The following is a 19495-nucleotide window of genomic DNA, read 5'->3' as shown; positions in this document are numbered from 1 at the left end:
GAGACAGCCTTTGCCGATTTTACCATTCTGCTCAAGACCCAACGTCTTAGCTTTCCACTCGGCCTATTTTTTGCCAGCCCTTCTCCTGTGTCTTTCTCTTCAGACACCCAGGGAAGGGAAGCCACGCCTGGAGCAGGGGGAAACTGGAGGGCCCACTTAGCCTGTCCACAGACCAAGGCCTCCCAAGGCAGGACTGTACCAGGCAGGTCTCCTCCGAGAAAACGCCAGACTTGGGGAAGTCAAAAGCCCCACCCCCCAGAGGCGGTGACTCTGTAGGGCTGGAAAAATCCATGTTTTAACAAAGTTCCAGGTGATTCTTACTTGGTGTAGACTCTAGGGTTTGAAGGCTCCTTGGCCAGGTGATGCCCCAGATCTCTCTCGCAGCACGGATGGCGTGCATCCCGCCAGGCTCCATGGGTCTACAGACCCGCCCACCTGCTGGGACATCCGTCTCCAGCACGTGGCCGGATCGGGCAGCTCCCGGGCCTCTGGGCTCAGTGCTGCTGGTGTCTTCCGTGACTTATGGCTGAGACTCCCGCACACACTCCAGGAACAGAACCCAGCACAGTATTCACAAATTAAATCCAGCCCTCCTCTCCTCCCAGGTAGTGGGCCCATCTGATGATAGAAGAGCTTATAATCAGCTGTCGTCAAATTAATCTCAATGTCAGAGAAATAACTGCAGCCGTAAATAAGACTGAGTGTGCCCGGCTCGCCAGCTTGTTAGGGCACTTTATAAAACAGGGCAGCGCCGTTCACAACGCACCGTCTGTTTAATTCCCCCAGCCACACGCGCAGAGGCTGAGCACCAGCTGAGGAGTCTCCCAGGTGTCAGGACCAGCACCCAGCGTGGCGGGTGGAAACCCCAGCCGAGCAGGGCTGCTGGCTGCTTCCTGGCCCCACTGCTTCTTCTTCCACCTCTGCCCAAACTGTCCTCATAACCGCTGCCAGGGTTCTCAGGGTTGAGGGGCCACCAGCCGTGCTCAGCCCTCCCCGCTCCCCTCTCGTGGCCTTCCACCTGGGTGCCTCCCGCTTTCTCACCTCGTACTGACAGCGACCTCAGCCTTCAACACCAGCTCTAGGCCCACCTCCTCCACAAAGCCCCCCAGGCCACATAGCCTCCCAAAGGAGCTGGGCGATGTTTGTCTCATCCATCACCAGGCAGCTATAGCAGAGACCACGGCAAATAAAGGGTGCCCCCTCAGTAGCCCACACAGGCCACTGCGCCTCCCAGGCTGCAACAAGGGCTCATGGAGACAGTGGAGCCCTGAAGACGGTGACAACTGGGGGCCACAGGCTCTGCTGGGGCACGTGGCCATGCGTAAGCCCGGTGGCGTCATCCTGGCTCAAGGCTTGTTGCAATATTAATTGTGTGAATCCAGTGATGGTGTCCACCTCATGGGGTTCAGGAGACATGTCGGTGGAAAGAAGGGGAAGCGGACATTTAAGTTGTATCTCCAGAGATAACGTGCGTGGGTATCACGGTGTCGCTGTGTATACTCACATGTGTGAGTAGCAAGAGGCTGTGTGCATCTATCGTCACCTGTGCATGTGACTGTGTAATGTTCTGTGCGTACAGATATTTATGAGTGTCGATGAGTGGACTGCTGACGTCACGCAGGTGTGTGGCCTGTGTGCGAGTGTGTAAATGTGTATGACTCGGGGACTGTGTACAGATGGGCATGTGTCAGGCTGAGCATGCAGGTGCACTATTATGTGCACGTCACGTGCTAGACGGGTCGTGTGCAGTGTGTCAGACGCAGCTGTGGGTTCAGGGGAACAGGGGCTCACAGGTGGGTAGGGAGAAAGCCCAACCCGTGGAACCTGGGCAAGATCATAAATATAAGAAGGTGGGAGGAAGTCCTGAGCAGAGTGGGGTTCCCTCCAGTGGCCAGGAGCTCCCTCCAGGGCCACCTCGTCTCCCCGGCTGCTGGCAGAGCTTCCCCGGCTAGCCTGCAAGGGTGGCACTGGGAGTGAGTGACCGGCTCCCCATCGACCTTCTGATCTTAGAGAATCCTCTCGAGTAGGCAAGGATGGCACTCCTGGGAGGAAGACTGCGCTGGAGGGGTGGGTACTTTGAGACAAGCAGTCACCTACTGATGAGCCATCTTTTGCAGCCTTTTTCTCAGTCTCCATTTCCCCTCAGTATAAGGAGTTGCTTTTTAGCCAGTCTTGAGCTAGATGACCTGGCTCCCAGGCCGGCATTTGCCAAACTGTGCTCCATGTTCAAGACATATTTCTAGGAGTCACACACACACACACACACACACACACACACACACACACACACAGAGAGAGAGTTCTGTGTTCAGGTAGTTTGGGTAAATCCTACTGAAGCAGAACCAAAAGGGGTTTCTTTATTACAGGACTTATCAGAACCTTTAATAAGCTAATAGATATAAGACAGGGGTATAGTGTGTAGCATTTTTTCAAATTGTTGGAACACATAACCTTTTGCACAAACAGCTTTTAACAGCTCAAGGGGTCCCAGCATTTGGTTGGACAGTGTGTTGGGAAATGCTGCCCCAGACCCCTGCTTCAAGGGTCAGCTCAATCCCCACATGTTCCAGGTCTCCCAGATACCACATTACCCTCCCCTTCCCCTCCTCTGAACTGCTCCATCTCAGCAGTAGAACATGATAACATTATTATTATTATTATTATTAATGCCCCATTATTATTATTCTGGGGGTCTGTCAGGATTCCAGTTTGTTTTCTAGACCTTCAAAGGCATCGCCCAGGTCTCACCCTCAGCCCTTATTTCATACCGGACATACCAGAGCTCCGCGTAGACTGTGTGCACTTCATTCTTGACAAAGGCCAATCAGCCACCAGCAATGCTGATTAGCAGGCAACACTGATATGCTGACAATTAGGAGTGACAAGGGCCCAGCTGCCCCACAGGACATTAGCCTCCTCCCACGGCCCCTCTGCAGTACTCTGCTCCTCAACCCGCCCTACGCCTGGCAGTCCCTGTGCCCTGCAGCCCCTCTGCCTGCAACACCCTGCCCCCGCCTTTCCTCCTGGTCAGCCCCACGCATCTTTTAAGACTCAGCTCAGCCTGAGCTTCTCCTGAGAGAGCACACAGCATGTACCTTGAACCATACTTTCTTGATTGTTCAAGTGTCTGTTTCCCATGGGACGACACCCCTAGGGCAGTTAAAGTGCTCAGGACAGCGCCTGGCACAGAGCAAGTGCTATGTGAGCATTTGCTGATGCTCATGTTGTTGTTATTATCCTCATGCCTCCAGTACCTGGCAGGGCACCTGGTCGAATGCCGACACAAGGTACACATCTGTGTGGTCAGCTGAACAAATCCAAGATCAAATCTGAGCCTCATTATAACCCTGTTGCAGGGGTTACTAGGATTGTCCCAATTTTACAGATGAGAACACTGAGGCTCAGAGAAGTTTTTCCCCTACGCTTTGTTCCCCTTACCAAATTCAAAGTGCCTCCTAGGAGGAGTCAGGGGGTCATGTACGTGGCAACTACCTACCAGGTAGCCATGTATAACAATAAGCGTAGCCCCGTGCTCTGTGCCAGGTGTCATGGTGGGTGCTTTCTATCTACCGTCTCATTTGACTCTCACTCAGCCTGGCAGGTAAGAATAGTACCCAATTCTGCAGGGAGAAGAACCAGTGCCTGAGAGGGTTGCCCGCTTCAGAGGAGTTCACCAACCCTCAGCTCCTCCCAGGCAGCATCCCACTCTGTGTGGCCATTCCAGGGGGTGGCACGTTGACCCATGGGAGCACTCAGGCGGTCCAGCAAGGCAGAGGGGTGGGAGGAGGCAGGGGATTACAGGGGAAATGGCTGGGGCTGAGGGATAGCAGGGAAGAAGGGGACTAGCGGGGGTGGGATGACAATGAAATGAGAGGGCCCGATGCTCCAGAAAAGAAAAAGAAAAATCAGACAAGGTAACAGCCACAGGACTCTGAACATTCACCTCTTGGATCAGATCTGGGCCTGTGTGGGAGAGGCGCCAGGGGGCAGGCAGACCTGATAGCTCCCCCAGTCAGCAAGCTGCAGATCACTCCCTCCGTGGGGGGCAGCTCCAGTTCTGTCTTCTCCAGGAGGCCCTCCTGACTTACCAGCCCTCAGTGACTTCCCATCCCGGGCACCAATCCTGGCCAGCTGCTCCAGGCTGGGCCACGCTTTCCAGCCAGCATGACCATCGGCCTGGCCCTCAGTGTAGCCCAGTCTGCATTCTCCACCCCACTCCAGGGGTGCTCGGGGGTCTCCCCAGCTAGGCTGTGGGCCAGACGCTATCTGTGCCTCGGTTGCTCACAGCCCAAAGTAGATTCTCAGTAACTGCTTACCCAGTGAAGCTGAAACATGCCAGTTCTTGTCTGTTCCCTTTGCACTCCCTTTGGACCCCTTAGACTGTTCCAGGCCCAAACAAACAGGGATGTGTGTTCAGAGGGGATGGGGTGAGTGAGGAGCTGAGAATGACCATCTTTTGCTAAGCACTTCCCAGAGGTTCGTGTGCTTGTACTTTAAATGCATCATAACTCTCTTTCACCCTCACCTCCCCATGACACTAGTATTGATAGCAATTATCTCCATTTTTTTCTGATGAAGAGACTGAGGCTCAGAGAGGTCCAAAGTCACCCAAAGCAGGTGGCAAGACCAGGCTTGAATGCTCCCTGAGGCCAAAAGCTGTGCTTTCCTTGCTACCACTTAATCTCCCCCACCGTCCTGGAGGGGTCCCGGCAAGCACAGCTTGGCCCTGCCTGGGAACAGGCCTCAAGGTCAAGGGGGCCCTGAGTTTCTGTTGGGGGTAATGAAAAAGTCTTGGAAGTAGAGAGTGGTAATGGTGGCACAACATGACGGATGTACTCAATGTCACTGAAGTGTACACTATAAAATGGGTAAAATGGCAACTTTTATGCTATGTATATTTTATCACTGTAAAAAAAAAAAAAAAAAGAGTCCTTACAGTACCATGGACAGCCCTCTGCTGAGTGCCGCCCACAGGAAGGCCCTCCTCCCACGCCAGTTCATGGGGTTGTCTCGTCTGCTGCCCTCTCCTCTCAGACCGTGGCTTCCAGTCCTGGCCTTGGCTCTGCAGACTAGGAATATATGTGAATCGGCCACCATGTTGAAATGTCACCCTTCTCCCTCTGCCCAGTTAAACCCCATGCTGTCTTCAGCCTTGCCCAGTCCTGTCCCCCACAAAATGCCCCTTGACCATCCTGCTGGAGTTACTGGAGCTTGGGCCGCCTCCAGCTGGCCTAGAGTCAAGACCTGAGGAGAGCGCTGGCCCTCGGGGCCAAGCGGCCCCGGTCGCAGTCCTGACCAGGTCCCTTGGGAGCTGGCTTAGCTACTCCAGCCTCTGGACAGGCTTGGGTTCCCACTTCTGCAAAGAGAAAGCCTTGGATTACCCAGGAGTGCCCCTCACACTCTTCCCCAGGAGGGCCCAAATGTCAGAGGGGTGTGAAACGACCCCAGCCCCCCAGTCGTAGGGGTATGGACTGGCCTGGAGTGCGTGAATGAAATATGTCATTAAAGCCCTATGTTTTCACTCAAAAGTCCATGCAAAATTTGTAACTGGTGGCATAAGAGTTCCTTGCTTAGTTTAATATAAAAATCTCCTTTTTTCCAAATTTAGTAAGAAAACTGAAAACCATGCTGTGTTTATTCTGTGGTGTGGCAAGACCCTTTTTTTGACCCAAGTCAAGGGTTCTGCCCTTTGTCTGTTGCACACCTGTCCAGTCTCCCGTCTAGTCTGGTGGGCAAGCCAGGCCAGGCCCACCCACCCAGGCGAACACAAGGCAGGCACCGGCACAGACTTAGTAAGTACCCAAGAGATGGGTGCTTCCTGCTGAGAAGTGAGGCTCAGTGATGAGACAGTGCGTCTCTAACTTCCTCCTCCTACACTGTAACCTTCTCACTCCTTCTTTCCTCCACCTCTCTCCTACGGGAAGCTTGGGCTGGTGGGGACCCTTCAGGATGGGATGGGGATGGGCTGGGCAAACACCGTCCCACATTCATGTCTGGGTTCCTCCTCGGCCTACGTCATCACACTCCCAGCTCACCTGCTCAGGTGGGGGCTGATGGCTGTTGCACTCTTTACGCCCACGTGGCCTCTCTTCCCCTCGCGCCTCCTGCAGCCCCATTCCTCCCGGTGGGGAGAAGGCTGCATTCCTCAGGTGCCAAAGGGCCCAAGCTCCCTCTCAGGGCCTCCTACTACCGCCCTTCCCCTCCCGCTCCAACTCCGGCTGTGGCTCTGCGGCCACCCTGCTTCCTGGCACCGCTGCCTGGGAGCCTCAGTTTCTCCTCGCCCAAAAGCAGTCAGGCAGGAGCCGCCTCCAAGGCCCAGCTTCCCTGTGGACCAGCTGACTGAACTCCTCTTCATGCCTGACTCCCTCCTATGCCCCGAGGGACGTGAGTCCACCAAAGGTGAAGCCAAGGTTGGGCCTACCCACCCTGGTGTCCGCGAGGGGCTCTGGCCACCACCAGCTGAACCAGGGCCAAAGCCCTGTGCAGCTGCCTCTTCTGGCTCCCTCCCTCAGTACCGAGTGAGGCACACATGCTGCTGGGCCAGGGGTGACCAGCAGTGCAGGGAGCCTCGAAGGAGGGAACCGGCCCTCGAAGGAGGGAACCCAGGTCTTTCCATCACCGCCTCACCATCCCCAGAATTGGACCCCTCAGCGCTGGTCGGCAGGGCCGTGTTGGCAGAGCAGTAGGCCTGCCCAGGCCAGCTGCCCTTCCAGGGAGTGCCAGGGAGACTGAGGGCCCCACAGGAAGGGCCACCCCTTGGCTTAGGGAAGCCCAGTGCCCCCAGCCCTGGGCGGCTGGACGCATTCACCCATGAGCACCCTCAGAGTAAGTGTTCTAGGAGGCAGCACGATGGCGCTGGGGGCAGGCAGCATGGTGGGGCCCCTGAGCAATGGGGAGGGGGTGGCCTGGAAGCCCTGGCAGATGCAGGGAGGAGCGCTGGGGCCGAGCAAACAGGCTGTGGGGGGAGGGGGAGCCTTGAGCGGGCCTCCACCCCCTTCTCTCCCACTCGCAGCCCCACAGAAGGAGCAGCAGCTGTTCCAAAGCTTCCTGCCCTTCCTTGAGACAGGTGTTGGCTGAATCCTCACTTCCTCCCAGCCTCAGAGAGCTCCTCCACCCCCCCTCCACCCGCAGGCTGCTGCTGAGTCAGCAGCCGCCACTTCCTCTCCTCCACACCACTGCATCCCCACCTCCCAGGAGGAGCAGCTGAGCCCTTCCACGTGGGTGACTTCCTGGAGGGCCGACTCCCCTGCTGCCCTGAAGTGGCATACCTCAGGGGGAGGTTTAAAGGAAAGGATGGCAAGAGGAAGCAATGATGCCCCAGGGAAGTTCTTGCTCAGAGGCCAAACCAGAGCAGCAGCAGCAGGAAGCAGGAGGGACCCCAGGCTCAGGACTCCCAGGGGGAGCGCTCACCGCGTGGCAGAGCTGCCAGGAGTCACTGCTGCCCCCCCCCCGCCCCCGTCCCTCCGAGGGCGGCGGTGGAAGGGCAGGTGCCTATGTACTGAGCACCTAAGTGCATGGCTGCTGCCCAGTGAAAAGGCCAAAAGACAATGGAAATGTAAGTTATTCTCATCAAGAGGAAATCACAGTTTTCTAGAGCAGGAAGGGGCAATGAGGGGCAATTATCTCCTTTGGCAGATAGGTGGTACAGACCCAGAGCAGGGGGGTTACTGGCAGAGCGGCCTCAAAGCAGGGCTGCGCCCACCGTCCTGCACAGCCTGTCTGAGCACTACCTCCTGAATAATGGGCCATTATTGTTACTGTTGTCTCTGGCTGGCTTCTTACTTCTTTTCATGTGTATTACTTCACGTGACAAGTCCTGTAAGGCAGAAACAATGGACCCATCGTCCCCATTTGACCGATGGGGGAACTGAGACCCCATGAAGGAAGCTGACTTGCTTAAGATCACGGTGGAGGTTTGTAGCAGAACAAAGACCAGAACCCAGATCTCAGAAGGATTTATCCCAATCTTCCTTCCCCACACCCACTTTCCTGCCCTTCCCTCCCCGTCTTTGGGCCCATTGATGGAAGGGGCTGATGGTGAGCAGAGAGGCCTGGAAGCTGTCAGATTCCACTAACCCCCTGCCCTCTAGTGGCCAAACAGCAGCTCGCGGGAGGTCACAGGTAGACCAGCAGGAGTGGCCCGTGACCCACGGCCGTTGGGTGCCTCATAGACCACCAAGCCTGAATGCGGAGCCACCATTCAAGTGGAATCTGGTGAAGCCATTCAAAGTGACGCTGGTGAAAACAGCTTAGCAAAACACGAAAAGGCTTTCGATATGTTAAATTTGAAAAACTGGAGAACGCAGAAGTGTCTATCACTGTTTACAGCTCTACAAAAAAGACATATATGAGTATGAACAAAAATGTGGAAGGCCTTTCACTAAGTGATCACAGAGGTGGACTCCTAAGAGGTTTTTTTCCTTTTGGTCTATTTTCTAAACTTTCCAAAATGTGATTCTACTACTTGATGATATAACATAGAATCTGCGAAGGCATCACAATGACCTAAGGAAGCTTGGGAAACGTGCTCATGACTTGGGAGCCAAAGTCCTCAAAGGGTGACACCTGGTTATTTAGGTGGCGATCAGAGCAGAGTGTCCCCCAGTTAAGCCGGCCAGGCCTCCTCTGAGCCAGTCTGCAGGCTGAAGGACTCACCATGGGGCTCCAGCCTCTGCTCATTTCCTACCCAGGGGTCTCTCTGGTCCACTATGCACCTTCCCTGGCTCTCAGCCTCCCCTTCCAGGAGGATAGCTCGAGGTTGGGGACTTGACCTGCCTCACAGCATGGCTGTCCGCGAGCTGGACAGAGGCCTCTCCCAATGCGGACAAATTGTTGCCCCCAGACATGGAGGAAAAGCAGGGATTCCTTTCCAATGCTTGTCTTGATTTCAAGAGGGTTCCTAACAGTGTACAGGCCATGGAGGCAGTGCAGGGAACCACAGCCGGCCAGCTAGTCACCTGGCATCCACTTCTGTCTCAGCCATTTCCTAGCTGGGGGCGGGCAGGGATGGACTTTCCCCACCATCGGCCTCAGTTGCCTCCTCTGGCCCCCAATTACCTCCTCCCAGGCTGTGTTGGGGAGGAAATAAGATAACAGAAGAGAAAGAGCTTTGAGTTAGGGAAAATCCACTCTCTGCAGACAGGACGAATGCTGAAGTCGGAGCCCGGGCCCCCCCTCTCACGCCCTGCCCTCGTCCCCAGCTGCCAAACCCCTGCCCCATCCTTCTCCCCGACTCTGCTATCCTCCTCACGTGGGGAGGGCCGACCTTTTCTGCAAACCTGTGGAGGCAGTGATCCTGCCGCCAGCCGGCCTTGGGGTTCTCTCTTCTCAAGAAGGGTAAAGTTTGATAAAAGTTGTTCAAACTGACATATGGGGGCACAGCTCCCTGAGGGGGTCAGTGTCGGCAGAGAGGTTGCTGAAAGTGTGACCTGCATAACTAAAGATGCATCTGTATAGCCAAGCAAGGCACGGAGGGAGAGTTTTTTGAGGGTGTGTCATGTAAATATGATACATTTTTATCATCAAAATTAATTTTCTACTCCATCCGGGTACTAGAAGTCTCAAATCTCAGGACATTTTCGTGGTCCCCTTCCCTCTGCCACTTTCTACACCTCAAATTCTATTTATCCGCACGCTGAACTAACCTATCCCCCAAATTGACTGTTCCTCCCATCTTCCCTGTTTGTCTTCAGGGTCTTACATTTTCCCAGGCACCCCCAGACCTCCCGCCCCTGAGCCCCTCCCCATTGACACAGTTCTGCTCACCTCCTCCTATGGGAAGGCCCCTCTTGCAAGCCCTCCTCCCCTGGAGCCCTGGTTTGGGCTTCCAACAGCCCTGGATGGCCACCACGGCCTCCTCCCCGGCTCAGCCCCCTGGGCTCACACCCTGTCATCAGTTGCCAGAATAAGAAGTTGTTGAAGCACCACTCTCCCCAGACAGCCCCCAGGGGCTAAAGGAGCAAGTCCAAACTCTGCCGGAGCTTCCAAAGGTCTTCAGAAACTGACTTCAAAGTATCTTCCAGCCTTTTCTTCCTTTTTCTCCCAATCTCATGTTGCTTATCCCCTGGAGTTGTGCTCTCAGGAGAACCATTCAAAGACAGGACAATGGTCCCAGTGCCTCCCGAAGATGTGCAAGGCAACAGGTCTGCACACATACCCCGAGACACACCCAGACACACACACACACACACAGACCTCCTCATAAGCACTCTCTGTTCTTGGCAAATCAGCAGAGCCACTTGACCTTGGCCAAAGTCTCACTCCATTCGGTCCCCACCTGGAGCTCTCACTTCTCTTCCTCCTGTATACATACCAACCTTTGAGGCACATCTCAACCCCACTTCCTCAGCAAGTCATCCCTGACTTTATTTGATCCCTTGGCCAGTAAATTCCTACAGGGGTGGGGGATGGGGGCAGCCACCTAGCATGCCCGAGGCACCTGCTCTGTGCCAGGTGCCTCTGAAAAGTCTGCACACCACACACCCTATCAGGTAGGTATAATGATAGTCATTGTTTAGATGATGCTCAGAGCAGTGGCCTAAGTTCACCCTTCCCAGTCAAGACCGGAGTAGGACTCAACCACTGGACTGCTCCAAGCTCTTCCCACCTCAAGCCAGGATGTTCTTGCCATCCGTTCGGGTGCTGTGGCACAGAACATCTCAGCGTCTGGTTTCCTAAGCATTCATCTTCCAGCCTCAGCAGAAGCCTCAGGAGGGCAGGCACCCAGGTCCTACACTGCTTCACTTGGCCCCAGGTAGAAATTCAATGAACACTCATTAACTAAATGAACAAACAAGTGAGTCAGTGAATGAATGAATGACTGAACACATGAAAATACAGGCATTGCAAGTGGTTCGGCTGTGGGGTTCTGAATGTTTGCTTTTAGTTTTTAAATCATCCAGAAAATCTGAGCCTCTCTAAGGTAAGTTTCCCCTCTGATTCTCTTAGAAATATATTGGTTCATCTGTGGCCAAACCATACCATACTAATAAAAACTAATTCACTTTCATATTATGTTAAGCCAGGAATTTTTAAAGAGCTATTTAGATTCAAAGAGAAACCAAGGCACAAGTGTCTTGCACATTTGAGCAACCGTGGTCAGCTAGGACTGAGACATCCAAAGTCACTCCCTGAGTCGGAGTCAAGGGCCTGTGTCTCCTGGCCAGGAAAGGGGTTTCCCATTGCACTTGGATCCAGCACAGAGCTGGTGCTTCCCTAGGCCAGAAAAGCATTAAGGTTTGCAATGGACACAGCAGGCTGCTCATTTAAAGATGGGAAGGACATAGTGGGTAGGGCAGGAAGTGAGCAAACTACGAAAGGAAGAGAGGTGAGAGGTGGGCCAGTCCCTGTTATCAGTATATTAGGGCATGGAGACTCTTGGTGGTCTTTTCCCCTAACCCTGAGTGATTAACAGTATTTGCTGATTTATGAGAACTATTATTCAAGTAAGCTCCTCAATTAGGTGGACCTTATCTGATGCTAGTTTCAGGAAAGAAGTTCTCTTATTCAAAAGGAAAAGCCATAAACAAGAACTATGTCCCATCTTGTTACAAAGTTCAGTGTAGGATCTGTGGAGCAGAAGGCTTTTCCAAAATCTTTTAGAGTTAAACTTTATTAAAACAGGTACACATCTGTTGGCTGAGAGAGTAGATATAAAGTACAATGGCTTTGTAATGACTGGATCATCCAGTCAGAGGAAAAGGCTCCTTCAGATAAATATGTTTATTCTGACAATCTGGATGAAAACATATGCATTTGATAAATTGCTAAAACATGACTTCCCATTAACCCACTAACTTTCTTTGTTATTACTAGGTTACTAAACCATCCTCAAAACGTATTGACCAAATAATTCCAACATACATAACATTCCCTTAAAGAAATAAAATCTTAGAGTTGCTTAATAGCAATCTAATGAACTACTGCTCTCTAGGACAGAAATGACGGCAATCACCTGAGTTGGGGTAGTTTTCCTTATCGTTGAGGTTGGTTGGAAGATGGTTTATTTTGCTTTCTCAAACTAGGAACAAAATTAAACATTTCATGAAAACCAAAATAAAATGAGGAGAGAAGAAGGAGAGGGAGAAACAAAATCCTTGAAGACCTGCATATCCCTTCTTATAAAAACTACAGCATGAGCCTCTGCTGGGAACTTGCATGTGTGTCCATGTGTCACAGTAAATCAGCTCAGCTTTCCCTTCTGGGCTGGAGAGAGCATGAGAACAAAGGGCCAGAGCAGAAAGGGCAGCCATGGGGGGAGAGGAGAGCCGCACCAAGCCACAAAGAAGGCTAGGAAGCGCTGTGGTCAGGCAGGGGTGCGCCTGCCCGGGAAAGGGACGCTGGCAGGGGGCAGAGGCGGGCCGGGAGACAGCCCACAGGAGCGAGGAGGAAGCACGTTGGTCCAAGGAAGAGCGGCTCCAGAACGATGACCCTTTGAAGGAACCATGAATTTCTTTAATCAACTAATTTCCGCGTTGACTAAAACGCCTCATTTGTCAAGGCTTGTTCTGGGCTGAAATTGAAGAGGTGTAATTGACAAATGCTTGAATTTGGGTTCCACTCTGGGGAAAAAATACCTCTCCACTGGCTCCTCAAATATAATTATGGGGAAAAGACATATTTTAAGGGCTCTTCTTCCAATTCAATTTGGGGTAAGGTCATGACTTCCTTCCTGATCCCCCCAACACACTCTGACAATGGCAGAGATCTGGCTTTCTTTCTCAAGAGGGGCACTACCGCCACAGATGAGGCAGCTGTCAGGAAACTAGGCTGTAATCAGCTTTAAATGGCTCACAGCCTGCAGAGGGCACAGACCCTCTTATTCCTACAGTAACAGGTCAGGCTGCTGGCCCTGGGATGAATGTGGGAGTGGTCTGAGTTGGTTTCTGTTTCAAACATCTTCCTTATGCAGGATCTCAATGCAAAACTTACATCACAGGTCCCAACAATTTAAATATGCACACAGAAGAGGGTACTTTAAAATTCCAGATCATGGCTTCAACTGCATGTAACATGTCACCCCCAGCATGACTTATAAGGACAGTAAATCAATAAAACAGTAAAAAGAAAAGTTAAAACACAACTGAAAATGGGTTTTTCAGGCGAGTCTGAAATGCTACAAGATTGCTAGTTAAGAACAGTATCCCTTTTCTCAACCTAAGTGTTACAGCCCCATCTCTTCACCAGCATCATAAACTGAGTGCCCATGTAACTTGGAAACTGAGATGAAATGTGGAGGCTATTGGGTGGGTACACAGGTAGCCAAAGATAGGCGTTCCTTCTATGCAGTAGAGCTATTTTGGTGTGACAGGACAACTGACCCACCCCCGCATTGCCCCAGACATCTACCGTAGAAAGATATGGACTAGATGAGATTAAAGTCACCATATCTGTACCACAAAACAAAACAAAACAAAACAAAAGTTAAAAAAAAAAAAAAACCAGAAGGCATTCACTCAAATCTTACAATGGGAGGTGGGAGTGGTGGGTGGGTGGGTGAGGGTGGGGATAGAAAAGCAAGGGGGAAAATCTACAGCAGGATACAACAATAAATGGGAAAACAGCAAGAGAAAAAGCACACTAGGTTAATATAGGAAACTAGTTCTTTATTGAGAGATTGTATATTAGTATTAGTGGATTCTGTGTGTAACAATGTCGTCATGCACACGATACAAAAAAAAAAAGGCTGGGCCCACCATGCTTCGGAAGGGCAACAGAACAAAAGCAGCGTACAACGAGCAGATGGCCCGGCTACACGAGCACAGTGCGTTTCAGCAGGGTAACATCTCTACCCGAGCGCTGTACATTGTCAACTGGGGGATGGAAAAAAATACAGATCATGCTTTAGTTTTAGTACAAGAAAAGGTGAAAAAGATACACAACCGAAAGGATATTTGATACAGAAAAAATTACCCACAAAATAAGAACAGGAAGTAATTCAGCACAGCAGAACACGCTATCCCTGTTTAATGGAAAACCATTTTGCTGGGGATCCTTTTTCTTTTCTTTTCTTTTTTCTCTTCTCTTTCTTTTCAGATTGCCAAATGGCAATCTGGGGAGGCCACTTGGGACTTTATTTTGGAAGGGCCCTTGAAGTAGGGGCCTTATTCTTTATTGCTGCTGTTTTGTTTCAGTTTTCAAGCAGGTCTGGCCAACGAGGCAGCAGAAGGGAGCCGGCTGTTAAAGGGGTAGCTCTGAGGGCCAGGGCGCATGTCCAAAGATGCTCTTGACATTGTACAATTAAACAATTAAGACACCATGGCTATGGCTCCCCCTTAAGTCAAGGACCTTGCTACACCAAATTTTCAGAGTAGCAGCAACTGTCATGTCATCAAAATTTTTCATATCTATATTTATTATTTTTTGCCTCTGACTAAATGTAATCTCTTCACTTACGCCTGGGCGCTACCAGGAAGCTAGCTGATGGCCACCCAGGTAAGTGGGATATGGGGTGCTACAGCCTCCAAGCCAAGGCAAAAGGAATCCACTTAACAGGGATTTACAGTGCAATGTACTCGGCTAAACAAGATGAGATACAAAAATGGTTATTTCTCTACATCTATTCTGAAATGGCCTACATCCTATACTACTACAATGGAAACTAAAAGGAACAGATCTAAGCTGGCAAGCTATCTAATAGTTTTACAAGAAGATTGTGGTTTAGGACCTTGTTGAGTTAAGCATTAGTATCCTCTATCGGAAGGTCATGAATTCTTATCGCATTGTGCTAAATTTTACTCACAGCCCAATTAACCCTCAGCCCTTGAATTTCCTATGGGCGTGTTTGCCATGAAAGTAAACTTTGACTGACTGGCAGAATTTGTTTTCTTGGGTGTTTTTTTTTGGGGGGGGGGCATGTATTAAAAATAAAATTTAAAGGCAGCTGAGCAATTTGAATTTCAAAACATGGAATCAGCATCCTGCAATGGTATTTAGAGATTGGTGGTATTAATGAGGATGATAATGATTTAATCAGGATAATTATACTTTCAGGCTCAACATCCTTCTTAATCATTTTTGAATTTCTGCCTAGTGTAATGTTCCACACCCGTTTTAAGAGGAAATGCCAAGTAATAAGATATAATTGTGTATTGGGGGAGGGGTTGGCATTTCAAGGGAGATCTCACCCAGCCCCCCCCATTCCTATTCTTCACACACCCACTCCACCACCGCCCCCCACTGCTAGGCTGGCCTGAGATAGGGGATACTGCCGCTTAAATAGCAATGCCTTCCTCAGATGGAGACAGGAGATGGTTAAGAGGGGTGTCACAATACAGCTAAATGCGGAGGCAGAAGGGTCACAGCGCACACAGCAGCGAGTTGACCATTCACTGAGCTACACAATGAAGAAAAAAAAGATTTGATAAATGCAGAATGTCATCATTCTATCATCACACGAAAAAACTGTGGTTCAAACAGGCCTAAGGGGGCCAACCTTGCCTTTTAGGTTCTGGGGACAGGCTGGGTCTGGGGACAGCTGGGCTGAAAGAAGGAGGGCTGGGCTTTCATTCTCCTGCCCAGTCGGGCCCCTGGGGCGCACTAAAGCGCCGGCTTGCGACGCCACCCCCCACTCTGACTTGGTGGAGCAGCCGGGGCCGCAAAGGGAAGACATCATTCTGAGCTTGAGGGAGGGGGAGTGGGGGAGGGCCGCAGCCAGCAGGGATTTAAGCAGACGTGGAGTGGGAGAGGATAGCAGAAACATTTCCAAGAAGAGAAATGTGAGTCCAGAGGCAGAGTACAAAAAGAAAAAAAAATAATAATGAATCTAATGCATCTCGGATTTGCTTTGGGAGGTGGGAGTTTCTGATTAAAAGAAAATGGAAGAAATGTGAAGGGAGGAGAAGAGGGGAAAATCAAGCTATTGTTGTAGCAGAATGTAAGGGAAAGGGGATGTGGGGCAGGGGACCGTGCAAACACACCCCATATATCACAGTTAAAAACAAAGCCGGCGCCGGCCTGCTGCTTTGTCAACGCCTGCCCGGGGCAAAGGCCTGGCTTGGGGGCAGCGTCCCACCTCATCCTCACACACAGCGCAACAGCCAAGGGCCGGCACCCCGCTTCGGCCCGGCCCAGGGGTGCACAGCAGTGCACGTCTGACTCTCCGAGGCGCGCACACACTTGCACACACTCGCATACACACACACACACACACACAAGCATCTTGAACCCATAAATGCAACTGTCATACAAAGACCATGGGGTGGGAGGAGTAGCACAAGGGCGATACACAAAAAGGGTTAAAGGGGAGGAAGAGATGGGACGGGAAATCGTGCAAGTGCCCACGAGAATGCGGGGGCTGGGGCATGGCATAGGGCAGATGGGAGATGCAGATGCCAGGTCCCAGCTAACCAGCCATCGGTATCAACGACCAAATGATGGAGAAACACAAACAAAAATGACACGAAACACACACACACCTCAAAAAAAAAAATCACAGGAAGCCAAGTACGCTTACACACACAAACACACGCGCGCGCGCACACACGCAGTCCTGTATCTCTCTCCGTCCTTCGATCACACAGGGCTAGGTATTGGGGGAAGGGGCTATGATTTGGGGGAACCGCGTCCGCCGCAAAGAATAAATAGTGGGGCTGGGGAGGGAGGGAGGGATGGACTCAAATCGCCAAATCCTAACTTCACTGCAAAAGCTCCCACGAGGGCAGCCACCTCCACACTGGGGGTCCCCCCAAAAGGGAGAGGGGAGAAGCCACCGCTCGCCCCGCGTCCTCGCGGGTGTGCCCTGAGCCCTCCGCCGCCCTCGGCGCCCGCCCCCACCCCGGTGCCCGCGGCGATCCACGCTCCGAAGCGGACCCCGAAAGGAAAAAGCGATACCTCTGTTTCGCACAGAGCCAAACACTGGAAGCACGAAATAGCCGACGTGGACCAGGACCATCCTGGCTCCTCGCGCGGCGGCGGCGGCGGCGGCGGCTGCGCGCGGGCCCTTTGTGGCGCGGCTCCGGGGCGCGGGCGCGGGCGGCGGCGGGGCTGCGGGAGCCGCCGGGGCGGGAGGCGGAGCGCGGGGCGCGGGCGGCGGTGGGGCGGCGGCTGGCGGGGAGACAGATGGCCCATGGAAAGGCTCCCTTCCCGGCCCCTCTCGACATTCAAAGGCGCTGGGGCCGCAGCTGCCGCCACACAAAGGCGCGCGCAGCCAATGGGAGCGGAGCGCAGCGCGGCGCGGCCTCGCCGGAACCGCGGGGGACAGCGGGGACCGCGGGAGCGCGGGTGGCGGGGGGGCGGGGGGGGCGGGAGGGGTGACGGCTGAGAGGGAGCGGGCGGCCAATCGCGGTGGCCCGTGGCCGGGCGCGGGAAGGGGGTCAGCCCTGCGGGGCGCGTGGAGCCCCGCGCGGGTCCCTGGTCGCCCGCAGGCCGGAACGCGCGCGCGTGGAGCGCCCAGCACACAGACACGGGCGGCGTGCACACGGAACGTGCACACACCGAGAGCGACGTGCACCCAGACATGTGAAGGTGCCTTCGTGCGTCAGGAGAGACAGGCTCGAGCGCTCCAAGTGCACACGACCCGGAGGTCCTTGCACAGCGCTCCCGGGTCACTCGGGGACGTGCGCATGGAGGCTGGCCCACGTGCAGAGCCCGACTGCGGGCACAAGTGGAGCTGGCAAGAGAGCAAGCGCGGCACACGGGACCCAGGCACTGCCACACAGACCTGCACACACCGAAAGCCTTGTTAACCAAACACGTGCCAAGAACGCATTCCCAGAGACACACAGAGAGGACACACAATGCAGATATGTACACTCCCAGGCTCCTTGCCTTCGCACCGCTTTGTTGCTTCTGCAGAGCACAAAGCTCACAACATTTATTTGCCAAATTGAAAACCGCTCGTACACTGAGGTGTGTGCCCACGTTCTATAGAGGCACGCTCACCCAGAAAACCATTCGACCACCATTCTCCCCACTCGGACACAGGCACAACCAGCCATGTGCACAGACACGCCCACTTCCACAGCCCAGAGGCACATATATGACATCAGGGCTAGGAGGCTCCTCAGATTCACACGTGGAGGCACAGCCACAGTGTCTCGCGTGGCCTGTGACTGGCCTGCCAAGCACAAGCAAGACAGAAGCAAAGAGCCTTCACCCCGCAGCCCAGTTGTCGGGTGGACTGCTAAGACCCAGTTCCTACACACTCAGCCCACCTGCTGTGGAAATCCCAGCACAACCCTCAGACCAGGCTCACAGTCCTCAGCAAGACCAGAGTCTGCTTGGCATCCACATGCAGAAAGACAGAGGACATTTCCTACACTGAGACTTGTCTTCAGTGGCTCCTTTATTTAATGAGTCTGAGAAAACTAGATGGTAAAATTGCAGTATGTGGAGCTGGAAAAAACCTAATCAACCAAACCTGCCTCCATTTTTGAGATAAGGAAAAGGAGGCCCATTCAGTGAATACACCTTGTGTTGTGTTTGAGGCCCCAACGCTTGCAGCCCAGAGGGGCCTCAGAAATGGAAGACATGGGTATCAGCATAGGGTGCTGGGAAAGGGGACAGCTAGGAGAAGCACCTAGCTGAGTAGGCGGGAGGTAGGGAGGGCAGTAGGAGTTGACTCCAGAAAAGTGACTTTTAAGTGCAACTTGAAGAATGGGAGAAGTGAGGTCAGGGGAAGAAGAAGACAGCAAAGGGAACACAGCAGATTGGCTTTGCCAAGACACCTACCACATTCCCAGTGAGCACAACAGGGCAGGATCCCAGTGCATGCATATCCCTCAGACCTCTTCTCCACCCCGAACACCTCTGCTGCCCTCAGAGAACTCAAGAATGAAGGCAACTAGAGGAACACACCAACAGTTCCAGGCCCCTATTTTGACAGTCCTGTCAACCCACTCCTGCCCAGCTCTTTCCTTTCTTCATTATCTGTCGAATAAACATAATGCCACCACTAATGAAAAAATTTTTAAATGAAAAGAACTTAAGAAACACCTAACTACTAGAGTTGTTTCCTGTTCTGTTTCAGGCTTTGCCAGTATGCTTAGATATGGGTTTTGTCATCACAATCTGCATATTTTTTACCCTGCTTTTTAAACTTAACGTTTTATCAGAAACATTTTCCCATCCTTCTACATAATTATCTTCCTAATTTTCATTTTAAATGTTTTCATAGTATTTCAACAAGTGAATATACTGTGAAATTACTTAATCATACTCTGTTCTTGGGCACTTAATTTGCTCCCAGTTTTCCATGACTGCAGATCATACAATGAACTTTCTCATGCCTCTAGCTTGTTGCTTTTGTTGAACTATAACTTCGAGTAAACCTCTAGGATTGGCTGGCATTCTTAAATAGACAAGTATGGAAAACTTTATGTCGCCTGCCACACATTTTAAAAGCTTTATAAAACTCATTGCCACCAGCAATATATAGTGTGCCAATTCCTCTGCAACCTGGCTAGCTTTGGGTGGGCATTCTTTTTTTATCAACATTTATTTAATTAATTATTTTTTAAATTTTATTTATTTTTGGCTGCGTCGGGTCTTAGTTGTG

The 19495-nt window shown here is 52.2% G+C and overlaps 1 protein-coding gene across 2 annotated transcripts in view; it reads right to left on the bottom strand.

Annotated features, from left to right (window-relative positions):
* ARK2C (arkadia (RNF111) C-terminal like ring finger ubiquitin ligase 2C) overlaps nt 1-17146 on the bottom strand; it is a 108582-nt gene extending 91436 nt beyond the window's left edge. Inside the window, exon 1 of one of the 2 annotated variants that reach the window (XM_073790686.1) lies at nt 16831-17146. In XM_073790686.1, coding sequence (XP_073646787.1) covers nt 16831-16891 — 61 coding nt within the window. In that variant the 5' untranslated portion in view covers nt 16892-17146. The remainder of the gene's footprint in view (nt 1-16830) is intronic. The other variant, XM_073790687.1, reaches the window with a different exon arrangement.
* Between the last annotated feature and the right edge of the window lie 2349 nt (nt 17147-19495).

This window comes from Tursiops truncatus, chromosome 13, assembly GCF_011762595.2.
Source record: "Tursiops truncatus isolate mTurTru1 chromosome 13, mTurTru1.mat.Y, whole genome shotgun sequence".
In the NCBI taxonomy this organism is placed as follows: domain Eukaryota; kingdom Metazoa; phylum Chordata; class Mammalia; order Artiodactyla; family Delphinidae; genus Tursiops; species Tursiops truncatus.
The sequence above is the reverse complement of the archived record's forward strand: the minus strand, read 5'-3'. Positions and strand labels throughout refer to the sequence as shown.